The sequence below is a fragment of the Oxyura jamaicensis genome, chromosome 12 (assembly GCF_011077185.1).
Source record: "Oxyura jamaicensis isolate SHBP4307 breed ruddy duck chromosome 12, BPBGC_Ojam_1.0, whole genome shotgun sequence".
Taxonomy (NCBI): domain Eukaryota; kingdom Metazoa; phylum Chordata; class Aves; order Anseriformes; family Anatidae; genus Oxyura; species Oxyura jamaicensis.
The window spans coordinates 6,359,830-6,373,187 of record NC_048904.1 but is presented as its reverse complement, the minus strand read 5'-3'; the positions used below and the strand labels follow the sequence as shown (position 1 = coordinate 6,373,187).

The 13,358-nt window shown below is 47.4% G+C and overlaps 2 protein-coding genes across 3 annotated transcripts in view; both read right to left on the bottom strand.

Annotated features, from left to right (window-relative positions):
- Nucleotides 1-969: 969 nt before the first annotated feature.
- Nucleotides 970-2,109, bottom strand: BRK1 (BRICK1 subunit of SCAR/WAVE actin nucleating complex). Its single transcript, XM_035337641.1, has 3 exons — nucleotides 1,939-2,109; nucleotides 1,764-1,846; nucleotides 970-1,684 (listed from the first exon to the last, which is right to left on the bottom strand). The coding sequence occupies exons 1-3, from the start codon at nucleotides 2,054-2,056 to the stop codon at nucleotides 1,658-1,660; spliced, it is 228 nt and encodes a 75-aa protein (XP_035193532.1). The 5' UTR covers nucleotides 2,057-2,109; the 3' UTR covers nucleotides 970-1,657.
- A 9-nt stretch (nucleotides 2,110-2,118) lies between these two features.
- Nucleotides 2,119-13,358, bottom strand: part of FANCD2 (FA complementation group D2) — a 51,823-nt gene continuing 40,583 nt past the window's right edge. The window contains exons 34-44 of one of the 2 annotated variants that reach the window (XM_035337639.1): nucleotides 13,061-13,160; nucleotides 11,260-11,382; nucleotides 10,507-10,600; nucleotides 9,664-9,735; nucleotides 8,043-8,081; nucleotides 7,324-7,398; nucleotides 6,175-6,249; nucleotides 3,058-3,204; nucleotides 2,468-2,525; nucleotides 2,263-2,273; nucleotides 2,140-2,211 (exon numbers count right to left, since the gene is read on the bottom strand). In XM_035337639.1, coding sequence (XP_035193530.1) covers nucleotides 2,155-2,211; nucleotides 2,263-2,273; nucleotides 2,468-2,525; nucleotides 3,058-3,204; nucleotides 6,175-6,249; nucleotides 7,324-7,398; nucleotides 8,043-8,081; nucleotides 9,664-9,735; nucleotides 10,507-10,600; nucleotides 11,260-11,382; nucleotides 13,061-13,160 — 851 coding nt within the window. In that variant the 3' untranslated portion in view covers nucleotides 2,140-2,154. Of the gene's footprint in view, nucleotides 2,274-2,453; nucleotides 2,526-3,057; nucleotides 3,205-6,174; nucleotides 6,250-7,323; nucleotides 7,399-8,042; nucleotides 8,082-9,663; nucleotides 9,736-10,506; nucleotides 10,601-11,259; nucleotides 11,383-13,060; nucleotides 13,161-13,358 lie in introns of both variants that reach the window. The other variant, XM_035337638.1, reaches the window with a different exon arrangement.

Sequence of the window (13,358 nt, the reverse complement as noted above, 5' to 3'; positions counted from 1 at the left end):
CTTGGAGCCAGACAGCAGCCTCCTGAAGGTGGTCCTGGGCAGCATGTGCTGGGTAGCCCTGCTGGAGCAGGGCGGGCACCAGCTGGCCTTCGGGGGTCCCTATTGGGCTCAGCCACTGTGATTTTGAGACAGACCAGCAGAATTCTCCACTCCATACAATAATCCAAGTGCTTTGAACATATCTACCTATTCCAAGGCTGCACACTGCAGCAGCAGCTGAAGTATCATCCTAAGGACCAGGCTTCTCCACCTAGAAAATCCTGTCTCCCATGTAATGTTAGGCTGAAGAATCTTATGATGATTTAGGCAGAAGGGACTTCTGGAGGTGTCTAGCTCACCCCACCCCACTTCACACACACACATTCAAAGTGGGGCTAACTTCAAGTCCAATCAAGCTGTTCAGGGCCTCATCCAGACAAGTATCAATGATCTCCAAGGACTCCATGCCAGCCCACCCAGGAGCACATCCAGAATAGGCAGCACGTGAGTCACGGGTGGACTTCTGATGTGCGTGGGTCACAGCGCAACTGTCATCCAAGAGCTAGGTGCTTTCCCTCTACCTGTCTTGTATGACAGCATCCCTGAGCACACCGTCCCCACTCTTTGCTGTGAGCTCTGCTGGGCTGGTACCAAGCAGTTCTTTCTGTTAGAACTACACAGCAGAAGCAGCCAGACCTCCTGGATGTGCAGCCTGACCTGACAGGAAAGCGCATGCAACTGGCTATGCAACAGCAAGGAAGCTTGGAGTTTTCTTACTCAAACAGCAGAGAAAGCAGGACTTCCCACGGACAGCAAAACCATGCCTTTGGGAGAAAACACATACTGGGGTACAGCCAGGTGGTGTCACACCTGCCAGCATCGATGATAAAAAGGGGAACACAAAGTTACTCAGGTGTTCAGTAAAAACTGCTGACATCACATTATCACCACAAAAAGGTGAGCTATCAAGCCGAATAATGTACGGAGACATTTAAAGCCTGCTGGGATGCAAGAAGACTTTTACTGACCCCAACCCCATGGTCTCCACAATTAAAATAAGAGCAGTGAGATAGCAGCTTTAGATGCCCACTGAAGAACTGAGAAAAACTGAAGAGTGGTACAAAGGGAGGAGAGATTTCTTTCTCCTTGACACTTGCCTCCCAGAGGAGGAGACGTACCTCTTCCTTGATGCTATCAAAGGGTGCTCTTGGTGCTACGTGCACGACACGGGTGAACCTGCTGCCCCCAGCTAGCCCTTGCGGCGTGCACAGACGCAGGCTGAGTCACCCCGCAAACCCTCAGGATCACCAGCTTTTCCTCCGGACCCCAGCAGGCACACAAAGCACCTCGGAGGCTGAGCCACACAGGCCGGATGCCTCACGGAGTCAACAGCAGCCAGGCCTGAGGCCCCGGGAGCGTCTCCCCTCTGCAAAGGGGAGGATCGAGGGCCCGCACCCCGCGGGGCCGGAGGGGTGGGCAGGCAGAAGGGCGGACTCCGGACATCCCTTAGGGCGGCAGGCAGCCGCGCAGCAGCCGGTCCCGGGCAGGCAGAGAGCAGGCAGGGCAGGAGCACAGCGGTTTATTGGCAACACGAGCGGAGGAGGCGGCGGCGGCGGGCCCGGTGCAGGCCGTGGGACGGCGGTGCTCCAGCGGCGGGGGGCCCGGGGCCGCCCCCGGCCTATGTCAGCGTCTCGCCCTTGGTGACCTGCCGGGAGAGGGAGCGCCTCAGGCGGAGCCCGCCCCGCGCCCGGCCCCGCCGCCCCCGGGCCCACCGCCAGGCTCACCCGCGCCTCGATGTACTCGATCCTGCGCTCCAGCGCCGTCAGCTTCTCGTTCAGGGTGGCCAGGCGGGAGCGGCACGACATGTCTGCGGGAGCGGCAGTGAGACACACCGCGGCCCCCGCCCCGGCCCCCCGGCCCAGCCCAGCCCAGCCCGGGCCCGGCCCGGCGCCCCCTCACCGAAGGAGTTGAGGAAGTCGGCGATCTTCTTGATGGAGCTGGTGATCACCTCGATGTACTCGCGGTTGGCCCAGTCCTGGTGGATCTCCCGCTGCACCGGGTCCTCCTGCACCGACATGGCCGCCGCCGCCGCGCTCCGCCCGCCTCCGCCGCCTTGCCTGCCCGCCCCGGTCCCTCCCCTTCCCCTTCCCCTTCCCCGCCCCGGGGATGCGGTGCTCAGGGGGCAGGGCCGCGGCCCGCCGCCCCCCGCCCTTCCTCCTCCTCGTCCTCCTCCTCTTCGTCGTCTTGGTCGCTGCCGTCCGAGCCGCTCTCGCCCGCCGCGCCGCTGGGCTCCTGCGGGAGAGGCCGGCCTCAGAACCGGGGGGCGCGGGGACTCGCCCGCCTCCATGCCCTCGTGGGGGCGTTAAGCGGGGCGCAGAGGGTGCAGCCGAGAGGAAAGCAGGGCTCCAGCATCCCGCCATCCCCACCCGTACGCCTCTAAGCAGGGGCAGGCGGCGGTGCCCACACGGCCGTACCTCGGCAGGACTTTCTGCAGAGTCCTCCTCGGAGTCCCTGGCTTCAGAAGCTTGCGACAAAATCTCTTCTCCCTAAGTTTAACACAGGAGACCCGTACTGAGTGTATGTGAAGTAGCAAAAGCGTGCTGGGATGGAATGGAAGAAGGCGTTTTGATACTGTCTTGAATAAACAGGTTTTGGGTAAAAAGCAGGCTTTGTTCTGGCTGCCCTGCCTCTAGAGTGCAAGATGAAGAAAATGGCCAGAACTGGTTTCCATTAACATGCGGACAGCCATGCAGACACAAAGAGGTGTTCAAGAGGGGTTACCTCTTCCTTTTGCAAGTTCTTAGCCCTGAGGAGAGGAAGGATCCCCATACACACTTGTAGGGAACAAGAAGAGCTGACCCCTTCAGTGTGAGGGGCACACTGTGAGAAAGGCCCCAGAGATGCCGGACCTTGAAAACTTGACATAAAATGCTTCCTGCTGCACTAGATACGGCTGTAGTATGGTCACATTGAATGCAGCCTTTCAATACTGCCCACACACTAAGGCAGAGTTGCAGCTGTCAGGGTAAGGTGAGTACCATCCTTTCCCAGCTTATCATTGCCCCAAACAATTCTCACCTGAAGATCCCGATTTTTGAGGATGCCCACCCAGAATGCCTCCTGGCAGTGGTTGAATGCCAGCATTGCCTTTACTCGGTATACAAATTGTTCCAGTGACTTCTTCAACAAAGGCACATGGTTAGTCAGTCCAATATCTTGGCGAATCTAAATACAAAACAGTTGAACAACGTGGTTACAATTGATTCTTGCCTGCAAAAATTAGGCAGTACAGACTCAGGCTGGGAGAACTTCACTGGCAAATTATGTTCTGATGTTAACAGGAAACTGGGCTAGTCCACGCCATGGTTATACAGGTGGGAGGGATGGGACACAGTTCCTGCACAGGCTGTCCAGAGTAAGTAATTTCTTAGCCAAATTCTTTCACATATTAAAAATAATAAAACTCAAGCATTTTGTCTAAAAAAGCAAATAAGTAATTTCCAATAATCCAAGCAGTTGCATCCCCTCAGGGTAAGAATAGGAGGAGCCTCAGCTTTTCTCATAAACCTTACAGGCAGGCCACTACCATCTCTACCAAGTCAGATGAAGTCTGCTCACCCCTGGGAAATCTTTTGAGAATCTGCTTTTCATTTGCTCCATCCTCTCAGCAACAGGCTGCTATCACTTGCTCTTTTCTCCAAGAACACAGAGCTCCTCACGGACAGACCTCCCACTGCTGCCACCTTGCTCATGGCAGACACAGCTTGATTGCACACAAGCGTCTGGAAGACGCACTGCTGCTGGTGGCATGTGCAACTGATACTGTTTGGGTAAGTCTGGCTCTCACGTGCAAGCTATTGGTGAAATATCAGTTATCTACGTAGGTCAGCAATGGACAATCGCACAGATCCAATCCACAGCAAAAAGCAACGCTACAAGCTGCAGACCGCCACACTACCTGCCTAAGAAGGGAGGGAAATAGCTGCTTGCTGATAGCCACAAATCACAAACTAATCCCGAGGGAGTTTCACATCAGGAAATTGCCAGATTCCCAAGTACAGAGAAGGTAGAATGAGAAAGGTGTTGAATAAACCACTGCAATGACAATCTTTTCTTGCTTAGTGCCTGACAAAGTTCCTTTACCTTAGCTACATGTATTTGCACTATCAACTCCAAAGCCAGCCTATGCAGACCAAAGCAGCACTGGCTTTTGGAGGACTAGGACAGTTGGAGCTGATGTAAGCAAAAATCAGCTGCAGAAGGGCAGCTATGCCAAGCACTGTGTAAGATTTAGCTCCAGGTGAGCGTGCTTGTCTGAGCAGTCCCTTCCTGCTAGGCTTGGATCTAGAGCCATTGCTAAACCAGAGAACCTGCCAAGAGCCATAAACAATTACTTTGTGCAGAAGCGTTTTCTTCATTCACGAGAATACTTTGCAAGCTTCTTGCATTAGATGCTCTCATTAGCTGCCGTCTGAAATCAGATTAACTTTATTTCTTGGACAAGTTCAACATGTATGGGAAGAGGGGCACTGCCTTGCCTCGTGTTCTGCCAGCAGGGAATGAGCAGCTGACTACCAACAGCAATCTGTTCTCTGGTCTGCGTAAGAGGCAGGAGCTAGCAATCGTCAGCATTAATCAGAACTTAATCAGGGAAGACCTCACCAGTGACACTACCAACACCACAGTGCTCCCTGGGTCTTGGAACCCATCCAACTGCCTGCAAGCAGTTTGGAGACTCGATAAAAGAACCATGTCTTTTGCAAAAATCTGTCCCCTTATGTCCAGCATTAGATGTGCAAGCTGATGCAGAAGAGCAAATGATAAATATCTCAGGTGAAGCTGATTGCTCCTGTCTGGTATGAGAAGCTCTTTAAAGACATTCATACTGAGGGAGTAGCAAATCTTAGATAACATCGCATGTAAGTCAGTGAGCATCTACTAGTGTTGTACGAAAATGATATCAAGCCTGTTTTAACAAATGTTGGCATTAACTCCACACAGGTAATTTTCAGGTAATCCTCTTCATTCATTGCATACGCTTATTTATTTGCCTAGAATCAGTCGCTGTCTTCTCACTCTTGCCAAAATGATTTGGCACAGAGACCTGATCAGATTGCAGTGGATACAAGAGCAATTGTAAAACAAAGGTGTTCACTAATCGCAGTTATTTGCTAAGAGGGACTGTGGGACACCACGCTTTGACATCCAGGTCAAGTGCAAAAGCAACCATCACAAGCTGCAGTGGTGTTATGCTGCTTTTGAGGTGAACTGGGACTTTAAAGTGGGCACGAGGAATTAAGTTTCAAGTGTCAGACTGGCTTTTTAGCATTTCCAGGGTTTGTGCCAGGTTCTAGTTCACCAGACTGATGAGGCAGCTTCTCCTCTATCCTGAGAGCTGCAATGGCACGTTCTGTTCTTCAGCGAGGCTTTTCTGCTCCTGATGCCAGCTCTGGGTTACATTGCTAGCAAATGTAGCTTGGGGAGCACTGCTTCAACTACTTTGGAAAAGCTTCTTTCTCAGACGTGTTCTTGGAGCTCTCAGGAGTCTGACACAAGTGAAATTCCTTTTTACTGCATTTTTCCCCTGTGATTCCCTCTTGTGTAAGTACTGACTCTCCACACTGCAAGCAGGGTGCTCGTCCTCTTATTCTTCCTTCTTTTCCCCGGCCTCCTACAGAGAGAACTGCAGACTGATTGGGTGTCACCATCTTACTCCTCTCCCTTTGCCTTCTTCTTTAATATAAATGTATAAAGCCAAAAAGGCACCTCAAGAGGATTTTGAGTACGGTTTTGCCTTGTCCATTCTTCTGACTCACAAGGCTGTTGATCTTTGCCAAGGCTTCTCTCCCATATTACCAGTCTAGCACTTGTACTTTATTCCAGGTCTCTAGGGTCCTAGCTTGTATCCTCAGAAACATCCTCGTGCAGATGCCAATGACCGAAGATATCAAGAACCTGTCCTAAAAAACAGGGTACGCTAACCTGATCTGATACCCACCTCAGCCACTTCCAAATCCAATACTTCAACTCTAGGGCCATTAACTAAGGCTATTTCTCCTCCTCCCAGAGCTTTTGCTATAACTGATGCTGCTGTAAGCCTGCAAGTAGGACCTGCGTATACCCTGGAAAAATAGTCAGAGTAAAATAATCAATTCTTATGACAGGAGTTTGTGCTGCAATTGGAAGTTATCTTACCTTGGAGTGGCCACACATGTGATGAAGTTGTCTGGTACTCAGCTGCAAGGTTTTCAGCAAACCCTGCACATCATCCTGCAATGAAAAAAGTAGATCAGCAAATCATGGTCAAAGCATTTTTCCATAAGGAAAACAAGAATAATGCGAGAGTCCCAGTAATCCTTTTAAAGATATGATGCAGAGATCATAAGATGAATGGGATAAACCACAGAAGACTTGCACCATGCTCATCGTCAAGTAGCTGGTAACAGAAGCAGGATCACACGTTATAAGCACTATCAGGCCAAGCAATTTGAAAACTGATTTTGAGTCAGACTTTGGAACCTAACAGTGAAAGTGGGGCAATTAAGATCAAGACTATCTTGTCACATCTTTGCTCAAGTACAACCTTCTTTATCAGGGGAGCCGGAAGGAAAATACGCAACACTCTGCTAGACTGTGGTATCTGAAACACTTCCAGCGTGAACTCTGGGCATCAGTTCTCTCTACTGAGCAAATTATGAGGCACTTTCTATTGTGCAGTAGTAATGACTTGGTATCTTTTTGATAACCTCACTCCACCAAAGAGCCATGAGAACAGATCTCATATTTGCAATGGAAATGGGTTATCTATAGCACTCACAAATGGGTCTCACCAGCAAAGGAAGTTCATCTTGCAACAAAGGAAAGGGAATAAATGGACTGTTCTTGCTTAACACGTAGAGCACTGAGGTTGCTCAGTCCATCTGCATTCATGCTTATTGTACTGCTCAAAACTGCAAGAATTTTTGCAGAAACACCGTCCCACTGGATCCCTAGACCCCACCAACACCAACTGCTCAACATGAGCTTCCTACTTTGAGGGACACCTTTGTGGTGGTAACTTTTGAAGGAGAAGGAGGTCGAGAGGGCTTCCTTTGCTAACAGTGAATCCATTCAGCTTTTCCAAGAGTTCATGGCAAAGAGCTCAGAAATAGCAATCTGTTTGCTAAGAGAGCACTGCACAGGCATGTAAGCAGGGCACAGCACAACTGGAAACATCAGACACATTTGTCATGAAATATCACAAGTGTTGTGCCAACGTTTGACCAAAGACAGGAATATCCTTAGAGCAAGTATGAGTCATGCTTCTCAACCAGTTCTAGATAGTTCTGTCTCCCAAGTATTTACCCTATGTTTTTTAAAGCTGTGATCCAGGAGAGGCATGGCAAGCTTCAGAAATGCTTCTACAAAAAGACGTCCATACTATAAAAGAACAATAAATACATTAGAAGGCAAATTTAAATTCCTTTTCAAAGAACCATCATGAAGTCAGATAAGAGAGTAATACATTCTTTCAAGCTATCCTGGAGAGACTGTTCTTGCTTAGTAAAATATTGTGTTCACCTAAAAGCTGTACTGGAATATACAAGCTCAGTAAAGGGTCCCACTCTAGTCACTGCAAAGGTGGGCTCATTCATGGTCTTGTACATGGTCTCATGATTGTACACATCCCTGGTTTTATTCACTAGCAAACTGGCAATAAACCTAAGTACAGAAAATGACAGAGTCACTACGTAAATCCTAGCCAGAAAAGGAAGAGTTGCAGGAGGACACACTGTCTTCTCTGGGGTCCAAAGGAAACCTGCCTGCTGATGTCTCCTTCTGATTTGAAGTACCCCAGGGAAAGAAGAGACGGAAAAGGGCTTAAGTCAGTAATGCCATTAGCAGCAAAGTCTTGGTGACTAAGCCATTCAAAAAGGATAACTGGAAGACAGCTAAGTGTATGAGAGTAAGTTATATCTGCTTCTTCCAAAGAAATCAGTAACTACTCTTCTCCACTGGAAGCAGTAATTCAAGAAAGCTGGTATTTTAATAGCTCCCTTCAATTATTTTGAGTTCTTGCTTACCTTCAGGCAGATGTTGAGTACAGGCCTGCTGTCAAATACCTACATGGGCAAGAGGAGAGCTAGATCAGTCTGCAAGTCTAAAGGCAAAAATGCAAGCACAGCAGCCAATTGGCAATAGCCCTCAGTTACATGCCATTCATTCACAGTGAAACCTGTTCTAAGGCACCATCCATTCTCAAATTTCAACAGAGAACACCATGTAAGTGCATGAAATGTAGCGGTTGTCAGACAGAAGTACGTTGCAGGATGGCTATTCAGTCATCTAAAGGGAGCAGGGAGGTATGCCTTTTGCAGATGGCACAAAATCATCCCAGTGAGTCTGAAATTATTGATAGTCTGGGAACTGAGAGACCCAGTCCAGCTGGTGGGCAAGTAACCACCTAACAGACAAAGCAAAACTGAGGCGTTCAAAATAATGTATTTTGGAGGAAATAATGAAGCTGTTATATTAATGGTGTCAGCCATGAAAAGGCAGCAGGTGTCGCTCCACAGGTCACATAGCTGTGGTCTAACCACAAACAAAGAAACCACATAGATGGTCTCAGCTCTCTTGTGGGCTTTCTTCTGGTATATTTTTGCATACATATTTTTTGCCAATGACCAATTCTATAACCAAATAATGAGCATTTTAACTGGCATAGCACACAGATGTTAGTAAAGGCTGAGGAGGTTCTCTGGTGCTGCTATGGACTGCAAAAAACACAACTAGTTGAGTCAGCTCTACCCTTTATGCTCTCAGATGGTAGGTGCTGTGGGAGAATCTGGAGTGCAGGTAGGGCCCCAGTGAATGCTGTTGTACAGAAGAATCCAGCTCAGTTCACCAGAACTCATAAGCTGTAGTTGAAAAAGCTGAACTTGCTGATCATCACTGCCAGTATGATAAAAGCAAACAGTAATGATCTATCTAGGCATAGAGCAAAGTGCAGCCGTACTTGCTCCCTTCTGCCCAAAACATGGTCACAATCGGTGACACTGATTGTGCCAACTCAAAAACTGATGAAAGGAAGTATTTCATCCAGTGGGGCTGGCCTCTGGAATTTATCACCACAGGGTGCCATGAAACATAGGCAGGGTTTAAAGGAAGCACACATCGGGTGTGAGTGAGAAGCTGAGGGCTATCCGATAAACACTGAATGAAAGTTTTAGACAGGAATCCAAGCCTTCTGAGTTCAGAGTATTAGCCTGCCTCTAACTGAGTACAGCAGGAGAATGCCTCCTTCTGTCAGATGTTATTCCAGATCTACCAGTAAGGCTTCTTCCATCTGCCTCTTCCACAGCTGGCAGTGGACTGTCATACACAAGATATTGTACTAGTTGATAGAGGGGTCATTCTGTACTTTGCCTGCACCACCACTGTACATCATCCTTCCCTTTTACAGACTTTTTTTTTGTGATAACTATATTAGTAAGATGTGCAGACTGTAGAATTAGAAAGTACTAAAGAGAAAGCTAAATGGAAAACCTTGTACACAAATTATAATTGCCTTTAATTACCACTTCAAGGTTATTCCACCAGTAAATCATCCTTCACATTTTTCCCTTGTGCTCACGAACCTGGGTACATTGCTAGGAATCTGAAGGTAAAACCAGAAAAATATCCCAAATCATCATTGATCCTCACCTTGACCAAGTTAACAAGGATATGGAAATTCCGCACAGCAATGTTCCACCGCAGCAGTTTCTCCAGTTGAGTCTAATGGGATGCAAGGGGACCATAATTAGAACCTCCTGGAAACAATGTTAAGGCACATGAAAGACAAGGAGGTGATCCGAGACAGCCAGCACGGCTTCACCAAGGGCAAATCGTGCCTGACCAATCTGGTGGCCTTCTATGATGGAGTGACTGCATCAGTTGACAAGGGAAAACCAACCAATGTCATCTACCTTGACTTCTGTAAGGCCTTTGACATGGTCCCACACCACATCCTGATCTCCAAAGTAGAGAGATAAGGTATTTAAGGGTGGACCGTTCAATGCATAAGGAACCGGCTTGAAGAACTGTACCCAAAGCATGGTTGCTTTTGAGAAGAGATGGACAAAGCTTCCCCAAAGGCAGATTTATCAGAGCAAAACCACTCAATGGCAATGCCAGCCTGATCAGTTCCCACATGCCTTAAAAAATGCTCAGTTAACACACTTCCTTGATCTTAGAGAAACTCTTGGTTGGAAAATAATTTTGTGCTGCCACACAGGTGTGCAGGCCAACTGCAAAGCTTTTTATTTTGCTGATTACTGTTTTCCAGTTATAGCTTCTAATGAATTTACTGTTTTTTACATGGTGCAAACCAAGAAAAAAAAGGATGCTACTCCTGTGTATCAGTTTTGTATGATCAGTGAGCCTCTCTGCTTTTCCCAGACCACGTTCAGCAGTAGATTCCTTTACAAGCTGTACAACTTTATTACACTGTGTAGTTTAACTTATGCCCTTTTCCCCTCAAAGATTCCATTGCATTTGTTCTCCTACCTCACTTGAGTCTGATGGTTTCCCAGCTGGGATGCTTTTCACTGAACTCTCTAGCTGAGCTATCATTACTCTGAAGAAAACTGGGAATGTCTGCCTGTGGAATAAGCGAGAACAAAATTAAAACCCATCCCTGAGCATCTAGACAGACTTCTTGTCCCCTGAACAATGTGGAATACTTAAAGATTGCCCAGCTGAGCGTACTCCTTAGCAGCAAATCCCAGGAGACTGAGCCTAGGACTCATAAGCATGTCTCTCCATCAAAGACCTAAGAAGATTTTAGTTGTTCTGAAGTGCAGGAAATTTGGCCATCCCTATGTAAACCATGCTTCTTAATTCCTGTGCTGGTAGCAGGAATACCCTGAGTCCACGTGCAGAGCTTTTGCAAACCACACACAAGCCCAGGACTGCTTAGAGCTGCCCCAGGTCTTTGAAGGTGAATTTTAGAGTGCTTTATATCACAACAGCAGCAGCACATAAAGAGGCAGCATACTTAATGATGGATGGCAGTTCATTCTCCAATTGAAACGGCTTACAAATAATAAAGGTAATATTGTGGCAATGCACAATGACATTCCACATCCATTTAAAGCTAACTATGCACTAACCTATTTTGGACTGCCAAAAAAAAGTTTAGAAGTGCCCAGAGCTGTCCACAGCAGCACTAGCATGAAACCATAATAGACTACAAAATAATTGAATATAAAAAGTCGTCGTGCATCTTGTGATATACAAAGTCTCTATTGATACAATTACCTGCTCAGTGTAGGGTATGTAGAAGAACATCCATCTTTGGCAGAGTTGATCAATTCAGGAACACCGACACTGGAGATTTCTTCTATAGCTTTCAAGATGTTATCTGTGTGCTCTAGGTAGACACTAAATCCGAAACAAGCTTAGTTCACAAGTAAATATTACACAGAATAACCCAGAAAATTCTTGAACTACCTGCAACACGTGGCCTAAAATTGTCAAGCTCACTCTTATGCCACTCTTATGTAGGAAATCCAAAGCAATAGTGACTGGTAGAGGTGCCTGAGGGCTGGAGGAAAAGCATCACTCCTACCTTCAAAAAGGACCCAGGGAACTACAGGGATATTTACGTAATGTTAACCAAAGCTGGCCCCAGTACTGAGCCCTGGGGAAAACCACTTGTGACTGGCTGCCAAACGGATATAACTCCATTCATAGCGACCCTTGGGACCTGGCCATCCAGCCAGTTGTTTTTTACCTAGTGAACAGTACAGCCATCCAAGCCACTAGCACCCAGTTTCTCAAGGAGGAGGCTGTGGGAAACAGTATCAACTGCTTTACTAAAGTTGAAGTAAACAAAGTCTACAGCCTTTCCCACATCCACTAAATAGGTCATGTTCTCACAGAAGTATGTCTGGTTTGTCAGGCAGGACCTGCCTTTCATAAACCTGTGCTGACTGGCTCTGATCACCTGTTTGTCCTGCATGTGCTGTGTGAGGGCACTCAGGATGATCTGTTCCATCACCTTCCCTGGCACCAAGGTCAGACCGACAGGCCTGCAGTTCCCCAGAGCCTCCTTGCTGTCCTTCTTGTAGACAGGCATCAGGTTCGCTAACCTCCAGTCAACTGTGACCTCCCTGGATAGCCAGGGCTGCTGATAAATCATTAAAAGTGGCTTGGTGAGCACTCCTTTAATACTCTTGGGTGATCCCATATGGCCGCATAGATCTGTATGTGTTCAAGTGGTACAGTAGGTGGCTAACCATTCCCCTTGGAATAATACGGGCTTCATTCTGCTCCCTGCCTCTGCCTCCCAGCTCAGCGGTTTGAGTACCCTGGGAAAAATTAGTCTTACTAATAAAGTCTGAGTCAAAGAAGGCATTAAAGTACCTCAGCCTTTTCCCCATCTCTCGTCACTTTTTCTCCCTGCATCCAATAAAGGACAGAGATTCTCCTTAACCCTCCTTTTCTTGTTTATGCACTTATAAAAATATGTTTATTGTCTATTACTGTAGTGGCCAAGTTAAACTCTAGTTGGGCTTTGGCTCTTCTGATTTCCTCCCTGTAATAACCTCACAACAGCTCTGTAGTCCTCCCGAGTCGCCTGTCCCTTCTTCCAAAAGTTACAAACCCTCTTTCGGTCCATGGCAGCCTGCTCTGAGGGGTACCTGTTAGAGCAGGGGAGTTGGAACAACGTGACCTCCAAAGGTCCCTTCCAACCTTCACCATCTTTTAATTCGGTGATTATATTTCACCTATGACTCAGTCCTGCTCTCCTTGACCTTAGTGAGAGCAGATTTGTGTTCACTTTTGTGAAAACAAAACCAGACATTTTAGTCCACATCCATATTTCTACATGTATGCACACATATCTGTAATGGGTTGATGTACACTGACAAGCTATCGTCTAGCAAACATGAGGTCCAAGCATGCTTTTATGGCCAATGACTAACAGAATTCTTCTTACCACTCATTGTATCCTTAAAGTATGAGGGTAATGACTGAGAGGAGTCACTCCTCTGCAACAACTAGAAAAATTTCTATAGAGCGTCTCAGCATGCTCTTACAACGGCTTGAGTCTTACCAGAGCAGAGTATGCAGCGCGCTGTTGAACTGGCTGCCTTTCTCTTGGTCCCCACTGGGTTTCACCCAGGACCGGCAGAGGAACTGCTTTGCCAGCAAAGCTGTAAAAGATAAGGAATAACTTACAGAAGAAATTGGACGTGCTTTGGTTCCCAAGAATCTAAAACAATTTCCTTCTTCCATAAAAAGGCCGTGTGTCCAAATGGTTTGTCAAATATCACAGCATCACTACTCTTCATCAGGCCTGAACTTTAGTAAATCAGAAAGCACTTTCCCTAAGTGCAGTAAGGTCACAAGTT